This window comes from Octopus sinensis, linkage group LG1 (assembly GCF_006345805.1).
Source record: "Octopus sinensis linkage group LG1, ASM634580v1, whole genome shotgun sequence".
NCBI lineage: Eukaryota > Metazoa > Mollusca > Cephalopoda > Octopoda > Octopodidae > Octopus > Octopus sinensis.
Genome location: NC_042997.1, coordinates 134,322,142 through 134,333,437, shown reverse-complemented (window position 1 = coordinate 134,333,437; position 11,296 = coordinate 134,322,142). Strand labels below are relative to the sequence as shown.

Sequence of the window (11,296 nt, the reverse complement as noted above, 5' to 3'; positions counted from 1 at the left end):
CATTAACAGTAAGAAAATGATATTTCAAAGAGCGCAACACAATACTGGAAAATGTTTTGAACGTTACATGCTGTTTCCCAGTATTTCATTCAGTTACGCTTTCAATAAATACGGAAACATAAAACAAAAAATAACTAGGAAAAGCATTTGTAATTGTAATAGATTTTATTTTGTTTTTTTGTTTCTTTTTTCGAAGGAAGACCAGTCATTTTATTTGTTTTGAAAGTAACATACATTTGCTACAAATCAAACTGGTATATAGTAATTTGTCGCGTGTTACTTGCATAATAACATATATGAAAGATATATGTAATGAAAAAATATATTTACAAAATTCTTACAAATGAGTGTCGGGGAGAAATTATTATAAAAATACATTCAAATATATACATTCATTATTATTATATAAATTAGATATATATGTATATTTAAAAAATCCATTAACTTTATTGTATTATAAATTTTATACCTATATGATTTATATAAATAGTTGCATGCAAATTTATATATATATATGTATTTATAAATATATGCAGGTATTATATATAAATTAAATATATATGTATATTGAAAAAAAATTCATTAACTTTATTGTATTGTATATTTTATGCCTATATGATTTATATAAATGTTTGCATGCAAATTTGTTGTAGATGTATTTATAAATATATGCAGTTATTATTGGTTTCAAATTTTGGCACAAGCCCAGCCAGTTCGAAAGAGAGAGGAATTTGATTACATCGACAGATATACTTTATTACATCGACAGATATACTTTATGGACCCCGAAGGATGAAAGTCGAAGTCGACTTCGGCTAAATTTGAACTCGGAACGTAATGACGGACAAAATGCTGTTAGAATTTTGCCTGTCGTGCTAACTATTCTGCCTGGAGTGGCTGTGTGGTAAGTAGCTTGCTTACCAATCACATGGTTCCGGGTTCAGTCTCACATCGTGGCACCTTGGGCAAGAGTCTTCTACTATAACTTCGGGCCGACTAAAGCCTTGTGAGTGGTTTTGGTACCCCGTTGTATGTGTGTGTGTTTGTGTGTGTGTGTGTGTGTGTGTGTGTGTGTGTGTGTGTGTATTCGTGTGTCTGTGGTTGTCTCCCCAGCATCGGTTGACAACCGATGCTGGTGCATTTACGTCCTCGTAACTTAGCGATTCGGCAAAACAGACCGATAAAATAAGTACGACGCTTACAAAGAATAAGTCCCGGGGTCGATTTGCTAGACTAAAGGCGGTGCTCCAGAATGGCCACAATCAAAATTACTGAAACAAGTAAAGGAATAAAAGAATAAAGAATATACACCATAAAAAACCCCATTAACCTTTGATGCATAGAATATTTTATGAATAAGCAATGTATATAAAAGTATATGTTGTTGCATTTTATAAAAATACATTTGTTTACTGAGATATGCATGTATACATACATACATACATGCGCGCGCAGAGAGGGATCAAGAGAGAGGAGGAGAGAGTAAAAAATATATACATTCCCTCAGACACACACACACACACACACACACACACAGTACACAAACACGTATATAGCTTTGGGCCACGTTCGGTCATAGCTGACTATGGGTACCACGTCCGTCCATTTATTGACTAGGTTGGGCTGCTCGGCTTGAGTAGCGCCTCCTGTGGTTATGGAGACCAATGCGAGAATAACAGTCTCGGTCGCATAGATCGCATCTGTGTGTGGATTCTGGTCTGTCGGCTGTCGATCCCTTATGTCATGCTCGCTTTTCTGCAGCTGCAACTGACAGCTTCTCTTTACCGATCCATAGTTGTGTGAGAAGTGTGCTTTTCCACCAGGTGCAGTCCGCTGTCAGGACCTCACAGGAGTTGATGTCGACGTTGAGCGCCTCCATGTCACTCATGCACACGTTCTTGTACCTCAGCTGCGAGCGGCCCTTGTTTCTCTGCCCTGCAGCGAGTTCTCCGTAGAGAATGTCTTTTGGGATTTGGCCGTCCTCCATACGGCGAACGTGGCCTAGCCAACGTAATGGACGTTGCCTCAGCAAGGTGTGCATGGAAGGGAGACCAGAACGAGTCAGGACTTCGGTGATGCTGAGTATGCGTCGTAGGCTTCCGAGATGAAAGCTATTCAGCTTTTTTTCCTGACGGGCGTGATGGTGGACCCAAGGTATGTAAACTGATGAACTTCAAGTTCGTAGTCATCGATGGTGACGGCTGGTTCTACTGATGTGCCTTGCACCAGGACGGTTGTCTTCTTCGGGCTGATGCTCAACCCAAAGTCATTGCAGGCCTGGGAGAAGCGGTCCATTAGCAGCATCGTCAGCAAATAGAATGTCTCTGATATATATATATATATGTACATACATATGTTGTTAAGAAGATTGCTTCGGACCTATATGGTTTGAGACACTTTGGGCATGTGCCTTCTGTTATAACCTCAGGCTGATTAAAACTGTGAATGAATTTGATTGACAGAAACTGAAATAAGCCTGAGGTATAAATGTGAGTGTGTGTGAGTGTGTGTGTGTGTGGTGTGTGTGTGTGTGTGTGTGCGTGTGCGTGTGTGTGTGTGTGTGCGTGTGCGTGTGCGTGTGTGTGTGTGTGTGTATTTATTTAAATATGCATTTAAATAAGACAAAAAATTATAAAATTGTACGTCTATATAAAGTTTGAAATACACACACATACAAAAAAAACAATTGGCTTGATAGATAGATAGATAGATAGATAGATAGATAGATAGATAGATAGATAGATAGATAGATAGACAGACAGACAGAAATATGTGTATGTATTTGTCTTTGCGCGCGCAGGTAAACTATAATAACCACACGGTGGTCAACTTTAATTTCATATGAATAACATTTGCGTTACACGCATTGAATAATTTCGTATTTAGCTGATTTTTACGACTAATGATTTGCATTATCTCTCTGCTGCACATCGATCTTTCGTGCACAGACGCAGGCTGTAGCTATCTCAATCACACTTGGTTTATACACATATTCTCCATCAACGCATTCACCTGTACGTTTGAGGACAGTCGTTTTTGTGTATACAGTTACACATAGATGGTTGCTGTCAGAGTCTAGACAGTCTAGACAGCGACATACAGCTTCCATACGTAACGGAGGATAAACTAATGAATCGTGGACCAATTTAAGATACCAAGGGCAGGTAGAACGCTTACGGATATCAGTAAAGAATAAAGATTTTGGGCAAGCTTTATCCTCATCGGTTACTGCGAGCTGGTCACTTCCTATTTGTGGCATATCGGCAATATTCTCATACAGGATTTTCAAATTGGTTGGTATTTTGCATTGGACAGGAATTGATGCCGATGGCACGAACGATACGAAGCAGAAGAAGTGGAACAATACAACGTGAACGGAAGCCTGTGAGAAACAAAAATATTTTCGTCAATTCATATTATTTCATTTGGTATGGTGCTGAAATTCAGAGGGGTTAAGAAATTTAGGAATAACACACACACACACACACAAGAAAATAATCAGACCCGCACACACATACTCACATACTCACACACAGGCACATGCACTCGTACAAACGCGCGCACAAACATACATGCATGCATACATATATATATATATATATATATATACACACATACACATATATATATATATATAATTTTAATCCAAAAGGGAAACAAAAAAACAACAACAACAGGAACAATTACAGTATTATTATTAATAGGCGCTCAGGAGATGGAAGCAGGGAGGTATGACGTTTCGAGCGGAGCTCTTCGTCGGAAACCTAAAGAAGGAAGAGAGAGGAAAGAAAGATCCCAGAGCGGGCAACAGGGAAGAGAAAAAAGACGACTGGTGTTTACGAGTTGCACATGGTGAAGGCGGATGTTGACGAACAAGAGCAAAGTGGGTTTTTAAAGGCAAAAGAGTGGAGACAAGGTTGGTAACCCAACAGATGTGTGTGTATGTGTGAGTGTGTGCGTGTGCGTGTGTGTATGTGTGTGTGTGAGGCGAGATGAAAAAAACAAAAATATGGGTGTGTTAGTGTGTGCGTCTGTGTGTAGGCGTGTGAGGTAGGGCGAGACTAGTGGTCAGCTAGCAGACAAGGTCAGTAGTAAGAGAAAAGAAGGAAGGAGGAAGGGAGGTCAGTAGTAAGAAAAAGAAGGAAGGAGGAAGGGAGGGAGGGGAAGGGTGGGGGCGTTATGTAGGTGCCAGCGTGGGTGAGTAGTAGTGTGTGTGTGTGTCCAGTGTCGTGGTGGTATTAATGGCGAGTAGATTGAATGTGTGTAAGAGTGATGTATATATATAGGCAAGGTGTGTTAATGTGTGCGCGTGTGTGTAACGAAAAAGGAGGGGTTAAGGAAAAAGGACTCCAGCGATGGGAAGATGGAAGAGTGGTACCGCGGAGACAGGCGTGGGAAAACCCAACGACACGCGACGTCCCCAGGAACGGGCGGGAGGTCTCGTCAGGCCAAGGGCGAGGTGTATGCGGCGCGTATGCAGCGCGAGCCGGCGCAAGTTGCGTATGTGCGCGTGCCTGCGAGTATGCGCGTAAGTATGTATGTGTGTGGATGTGTGAGTGTGTCTGTGTGTATGTCTGGGTGGCAGTGTGTCCGATGAATGTATGTGAGTATGTGTGTATGTATGTGTGTGCATAGATGTATGTCCGTGTGTGTGTGTGTGTATGTGTGTGAGTGTGTATGTATGTACGTGTGGGTGTGGGGAAGTGTGTGTATGTGCATGTGTGTGCGCGTACATACAGGTGTGTGAGTGAGTGTGTGTGTGTGTATGTATGTGTGAGTGTGTATGTATGTGTGTGTCGGATGCATGTATGTGTATGGGTGTATGTATGCGTGTGTGTATGTATGTATGTGTACGTGCGTGTGTGTGTGTATGCGTGTTGTAGGTGTGCGCGTGTGCATGCATGCATGCATGTGCGTATGTGTGTTGTGGGTGTGCATGTGTGTGGGTATATATGTATGTACGTATATGTGTGTGTATGTGCGTACATGTGTGTGTGTGTGTATGCATGTGTGTGTATGTTAGGTGTGTAGGCGTGTGTGTATAGGTGTATGTATGTAAGTATGTGTGGGTGTGTCCCGTTGTATGTGTGTGTATGTATGTGTGTGTATGTAGGTGTGCGTGGTTGTGTATATATGTGGTATGTAGGTGTGTGGGCGTGTGTATATAGGTGTATGTGTGTATGTCTGGGGGTGTTGTCCGTGCATTGTTGTGTGTGTTGTGGTATGCATGTGTATGTGGGGGTGTGTGTACGTGTGTAATGTATGTGTGATGCGTGTGTATGCGTGCGTGTGGTATGTAGGTGCGTGTGTATGGTGTGGAGTGTAGGTGTGTGTGTGCGTGTGCGTGTTTTATGTTGGTGTGTGCGTATGTGAGTGTGAGTGTATGGGTTTGTCATGCATGTGTGTGCGCGTGCAGTGAGTGTGTGTGTAAGTATGTGTGTGTGTATGTTTGTGTGAGTGTGTAAGTGTGTATGTCTTTGTGTATGTATGTGCGTATAGGAGTATGTGGGTATGTGTGTATGTATGTATATGGGTGTTGTATTTATGTATGTGTGTGTGTGTGCATGTGTATAAGTATATGTGTGTGTGCGTATGTGGTATATGTGTATGTGTGTGTTGTTTATGTATGTGTGTATGTATGTGTGTAGGTGTGTGTGTGTAGATGTATGTATGTATGGGTGTGTGTGTCCGTGTGTGTTGTGTGTGTGTGTAGGTAGATGTGTATGTCTGAGTGAGGGTAGCTGTTGTAGGTGTGTGTGTGTATGAATGTAAGTGTGTGTGTATACAAGTGTAAGTATGTATGTAGGTGTGTGTGTGTGTGTGTATGTGTACGTGTGCGTGTGTATGCGTGTGTGTGTATGCGTGTGAGTTGGAGTGTATGGGTGTATGTCTGTGTGTGTGTTGTCTGATAAGTAGGTATGGTATTATGTAGTATGGTGTGTGTGTGCAGGTATGTGTGGTATGTGTGTGTGTGAGTAGGTGTGCGTGTATGTATGTGGGTAGGGATGCATGCGAGTGTTGTGGGTATGTATGCAACTACGTACGCGCACATCCGCAAGCAAGCCCACACGCACAAAGCGCGCTCACGCACACAACGCACAAGCAGTACAACGCAAGCCCAAGGGGCCGACCAAGCCCCCAGCGCGCGCAAGGCGCGCCGAGCGCAAAGGCCCTCGGACGCCCCGCTACGCGGGAACCGAGGATCCATCAGCCAAAACCGGAAAGCAAAAGAGGGGGGGCTGCCTGGATGCAAAAAGGTGTATGTGTGTGTGCATTCAGTGTACGGGTGTGCATGTGTGGGCATGTATGTATGTAGTGCCTACATGTATGTTTGCATTGTGTGTGTGAAGTATGTACGTGCGGTGTGTGTGTGTGTGTGAGTGTGTTGTTGTATGTATGTGCGTATGTATGTTTGTGGTGTATGTGTGATGTATGTCTGGGGGTGTGTGTGTGTGTGTAAGTATGTATGTGTGTGCGTATGTATGTATGTGTGTGTGTATGTGCATGTTGGTTTGTATGTTAGTGTGTGCTAGTATGTCTGTAAGGTGTGTGATTAAATGTGTGAATGTATGTACGTAGATGGGTCTCGTGTGTGTGTGTGAACAGGCGTGTGGAGTAGGTGGTTGGGGTGTTGTGGGAGGTAGGTGGGTGGGTGTGTGCGTGTGGGAGGCAGGTGGGTGGGTGTGTGGGGTGGTGTGCCAAAAAAAAAAAAAAAAAAAAAAAAAGATCTCAAAAGGAGGGGCTGTGTTAAGTCGTGTGGGGTGGTAGTTTGTAGGGTGAAGATGTAGCGTTGCTCCAAGTGGAGCCTGGAAAGTGGGCGACCTTGGTGGGGGGCGAGACCAACAACTGAGATGTCATCTAGGGAATGGCCGGCCGAGCGGAAGTGGCGTGCGACGGGAGAAAGAGAGTGTAGGCAAACGTCCCTTAAGTGCTCAGTGAAACGGTCGGACAACCGGCGTCCCGTCTGTCCTACATACAGCATCCCGCATAGGTTGCATTTAATGCAGTAAATAAGGCCAGACGAGGTGCACGTAAAAGATGCCTAATGCGTACAGGTGCAGGTTGGAGCCGGTGACAGCGGTGGTGTTGGTGATGAAGGGGCAAGTGTTGCAGCGGGATCTAGAGCAAGGGAATGATCCGTGTGGGGCTGAGGGGGAAGAGAGAGGGTGCTGTGGACCAGGAGGTCACGCAGATTGCGGGCTCGTTTGAAAGAGGACAGGGGTAGGTTAGGGAAAATGGGGCGGGTGGTGGGATCAAGCTGGAGGCGACGGAAGGCACGTAGTATCTTGCGACGAAGGGGTAGGGTAGAGGGGTGGAAAAGGAGGGGGAAGGGGGTGCGGTTGGGGGGTGGGCGGGGGAAGGAGACAGGGCGGTAGTGCGGTCGATGCGATGGGCGCGGGAGGGCAATCAGAGAGGAGTATGGGTGGTAACCTCGGAGTCTGAACATGCGGGCCAGGTATTGAGATTGGGTCTCGAAATCCTGGTCGCGGCTGCACAAACGTCGGAGGCGGAGGAACTGGGAGTAGGGGATGGCTCGTTTGGTGTGGAAGGGGTGGGAGGAAGAGAAGTTGAGATAGAGGTGGGAATCCGTAGGTTTTAAAAAAGGCGGTGGTGGTGAGAGATCTGGAGGGGTTATCGATGCGGAGAGAGATGTCAAGGAAGTTGACAGAGGTGTTGGAGATGGTGGAGGTGAATTGAAGGGAGGGGTGAAAGTTGGAAAGGAAAGAGATGAATTGGCAGAGAAGTTCACGGGAAAGGGAGGTGGCACCTACGCAGTCGTCGATATAGCGACCGTATAGTTCGGGGGTCGGCCCAGAGAACTGGGAGAACACTTGGGCCTCAATGTAGCCAAGAAAGAGATTGGCGAAATTGGGGCCCATCCTAGTTCCCATCGCGACCCCGGACACCTGTTGTGTACGTTTTCCCCGGCGAACGTGAAGCAATTGAGGGTGAGGACGAGCTCGGCCAACGGAGAAGGGTGGGGGTGCTGGGGGTGGGGTCGGGACGACGGTCGAGGAAGTGTTGGAGGGCTAGGAGACCGTCATTGTGGGGAATCACTGTTTACAGGGATTTTACATCTAAAGTGAAGAGGAGGTGTGAGGGGCTGGAAGGAAGGAAAAGGAATTGAAGAGACGGAGGGCGTGGTTGGTGTCGTGTATGTGGGATTGGAGGGCTGCGACTAAGGGGGACAGGATGCGGTCGAGGTATAGGGAGATGAGTTCAGTGGGGCAATTACAGGCAGAGACTATGGGACGGCCAGGATTAGAGGGTTTATGGATCTTGGGAAGGAAGTAGATGGTGGAGGTGCGGGGTGTGCGGACGATGAGGTTGGTGGCGGTGAGGGGGAGAGCGGAGGAGGTGTCTTCACCCTTTTTCTTCTTTCGTTGTTTTCCTGTTGTCTCTCCTTTTTCCTGCTTCGCCACCACCCACCTTTACCTGTTTGCCACCACTTCTCATATGCCTGCCTGACTTGCACTCGTTTCGTCCAACACCTTCAATCCCTCCTCAGCCGCTACCCGTCGCGTTCTCCCCCACAATGTTCCGCACCTGCTATAAAAAAACTTTCCCGCTTGCTTTTTAGAAAACCCCGCCACTCTAGTCATCTTTCCTTTCTTAGCCGGTGCCTCCGCCATCATGTCACACCCCGCGGTTTCCTCCTCTGGAAGTTCCACGCTACCCCCTATTCTCCCCCTTCATCGAACCCACCCTCGCTCGGACCTCCGCTCCCTCCTCCGCGCCACCATCCGCTCCACCCGCCCCCTCCTTGACTCCCTCGACCATCAACTTCCCCAGGCCTACCTCCTTCTCTCCGCCCTCTGCCCTCCACTCTTCACCCAACCTATCCTCCGCTTCATTCTTAATCTCAACCACACCAACTCTACAACCACCTCACACACCACAAAAAAACAAAAAACTCCACCTCCTCCTCAACCCCTCACCCCCTTCCCCATCCTCCCCCACTGCCCCCCCCCCTCCTTCGCACCTACCCCACCCTTCCACGGACCCCCCCCCCCCCCACCGTGACCTTCCTACGCCTAACCCATCTTCACCCAACCACCCCTACCCTCCCCTTCACACCCCTGCACCCCTCCGCCTGCCCCTAGTCCTCCCACCACCCCGCTTCCTCGCGCTGTTGTCACTATACCCCCACCTCCCCCTCTCCGCCGCTGAGCGCTCCCTCCTCAGTAAAGGTCTCCGCTTCACGCCACTCACGCGCCACTGTGATGAGTTCGAGACTCGGGCGGACGTCAACCTGTTCCTGCGCCGCCTCAAACTTCGCGCATACTACCACGCGTCCCCGCAGCGTCAAAACAATCAGGATTGCCTTTTGGAGCTGGGGCGTCGTCCATCCATCTGGACGCCGCCCACACATACACACACATACATATATATACATAGATACATACATAAATACATACATAAATACATACATACATACATACATACATACATACATACATACATACATACATACATACATACATACATACATACACATATATATAAACTTGGAAGAGGATGCGTGGCGTTTCAAAATATATTTCGAAAATATATATATTTCTTTTTTCTCGTTTCCACCCTCTCTCACATTTCTTGGCACTCCCTTCCTTTTCATCACTTTCCTTCCTCCTTTACCTCAGTCTGTCCCTTTCCCCTTTTTCTCTTTCTCGTCCCTTCGTAATTCTTCAATCCCTCTACCCGCTAACTCTCTCCTCTCCTTCCACGTCACTGGTGTTCGGCCAAGCCTGACCTTTCTTTCCTAGTTCGACTACCAAACGTGCAGTATCTCTCGTATTTCTTCTCATGACTTTCATCTACTATGTTCCTGTTGTAAGGCTTTCACTTCCACACACGCCAGCTTAATTTAATTCGTTCTTAGTCGAAAGACATCTGCTGTTAATGTCCTGTTGTTTGTATTTTTAATTGTGTACCATTTCTCTGGTTTCTTTTTCTTTTCATTCTTGTGTTTCGTATATATTCGTTTGCTTTCTTCCAAAGAATCTAGTGCTCTTAGCTTAGATTTCCTAGGGGCCGGCCAGATTAGAGCAATCGCGAGATTAAGCGGCCGAAGCTGCAGGGGCGATCTGCTTCTCGACCGAAGATTGAAATCTCCGAATGACCTGTACGTGTTTCATCCTGTCCCTTTTTGTATCATCTACTGCTCGAATGTTTTGTTGCCGCCTGTTATATTCTTGTTCTATTTTTTGGTTTGGATTTTATCAGCCGACAACTGTTGAAGGGTCGTTCTTTATGTTATTTGTCTTGTTATTCCATTTGTTTCTTTTGTTCTTGGCAAAAAATAGTTCGTATTCCATGTTTTCGTATTTCACGTTGTTTGTGTTTTGTAACATCCTGTACCCATATATGCATATATATATATATATATATATATATATATATATATATATATATATATATATATGCCTATATATATATATATATATATATATATATATATATATTATATATATATGTCAGTATGTACATATATGTATGTATATAAGCCTATATATATATTTTTTATTTATATTGTTATATGATTGAACGCCACGCATCCATTTGAAAATAGAATGTCTTTTCTTCTCTGTTCTCGGCGCTAGATCTCTTTTCTTCTTTACAATTGGATCCCAGTGGATTTTTCCCTTCCATATTTTACTGCACCGCTTCATATTTTTCCTTAGGGAAGGTTTCGCTTTTTCTTACATCTTGTTGGTTTTCAGTTGTCATCGATACTTCTGCAACTATTTCGTTTGTTGTTGTTGTTGTTTTCTTTTCTTGGAAGAGATGCTTGCCCTAAGCATACCCAATTTTACCTCCGGGGAGAGGTGGTCCATATTAGTCTGGCCTCTCACCTTTGACCTGTCCAGCATGGGAATCCCTACCAGGAGCTTGTGCTCCGCTGGCGTAGCTCTCAGGGTCATTGAGGCGCACAAGCCACCACACCGCTGCAAGGACTGGACCATGTGGTGGATATGATATCTATATATATAAAAATATATGTATAAATATGTGTGTGTGCGTGTATTTGTGTGTGTGTGTGTGTGTGTGTGTGTGTGTGTGTGTGTGTGTGTGTGTAAGGTGTTCCATTTATACCGTCATGTAATCCCTGTACTAGAGAAAGGAACTAATCGGGGCAGCCGAAGCATCGGGGGACCTTCCACATTGCAGGCCTTGGGACGGTTTTCAAGGGCCATTTCGAGGTTGTGGAAAACAAAATAGAGAGGCTTTTGTTGTTCTCTACTTTTTTCTGGTAATTGTCGATCACAAAATTTGATGTCAGCATACCCTTGGAGTT

At 45.4% G+C, this 11,296-nt stretch overlaps 1 protein-coding gene across 1 annotated transcript in view; it reads right to left on the bottom strand.

Annotated features, from left to right (window-relative positions):
- Positions 1 to 2,733: 2,733 nt before the first annotated feature.
- Positions 2,734 to 11,296, bottom strand: part of LOC115232675 (interleukin 17-like protein) — an 11,370-nt gene continuing 2,807 nt past the window's right edge. The window contains exon 2 of the mRNA XM_029802697.2: positions 2,734 to 3,382. Coding sequence (XP_029658557.1) covers positions 2,900 to 3,382 — 483 coding nt within the window. The 3' untranslated portion in view covers positions 2,734 to 2,899. The remainder of the gene's footprint in view (positions 3,383 to 11,296) is intronic.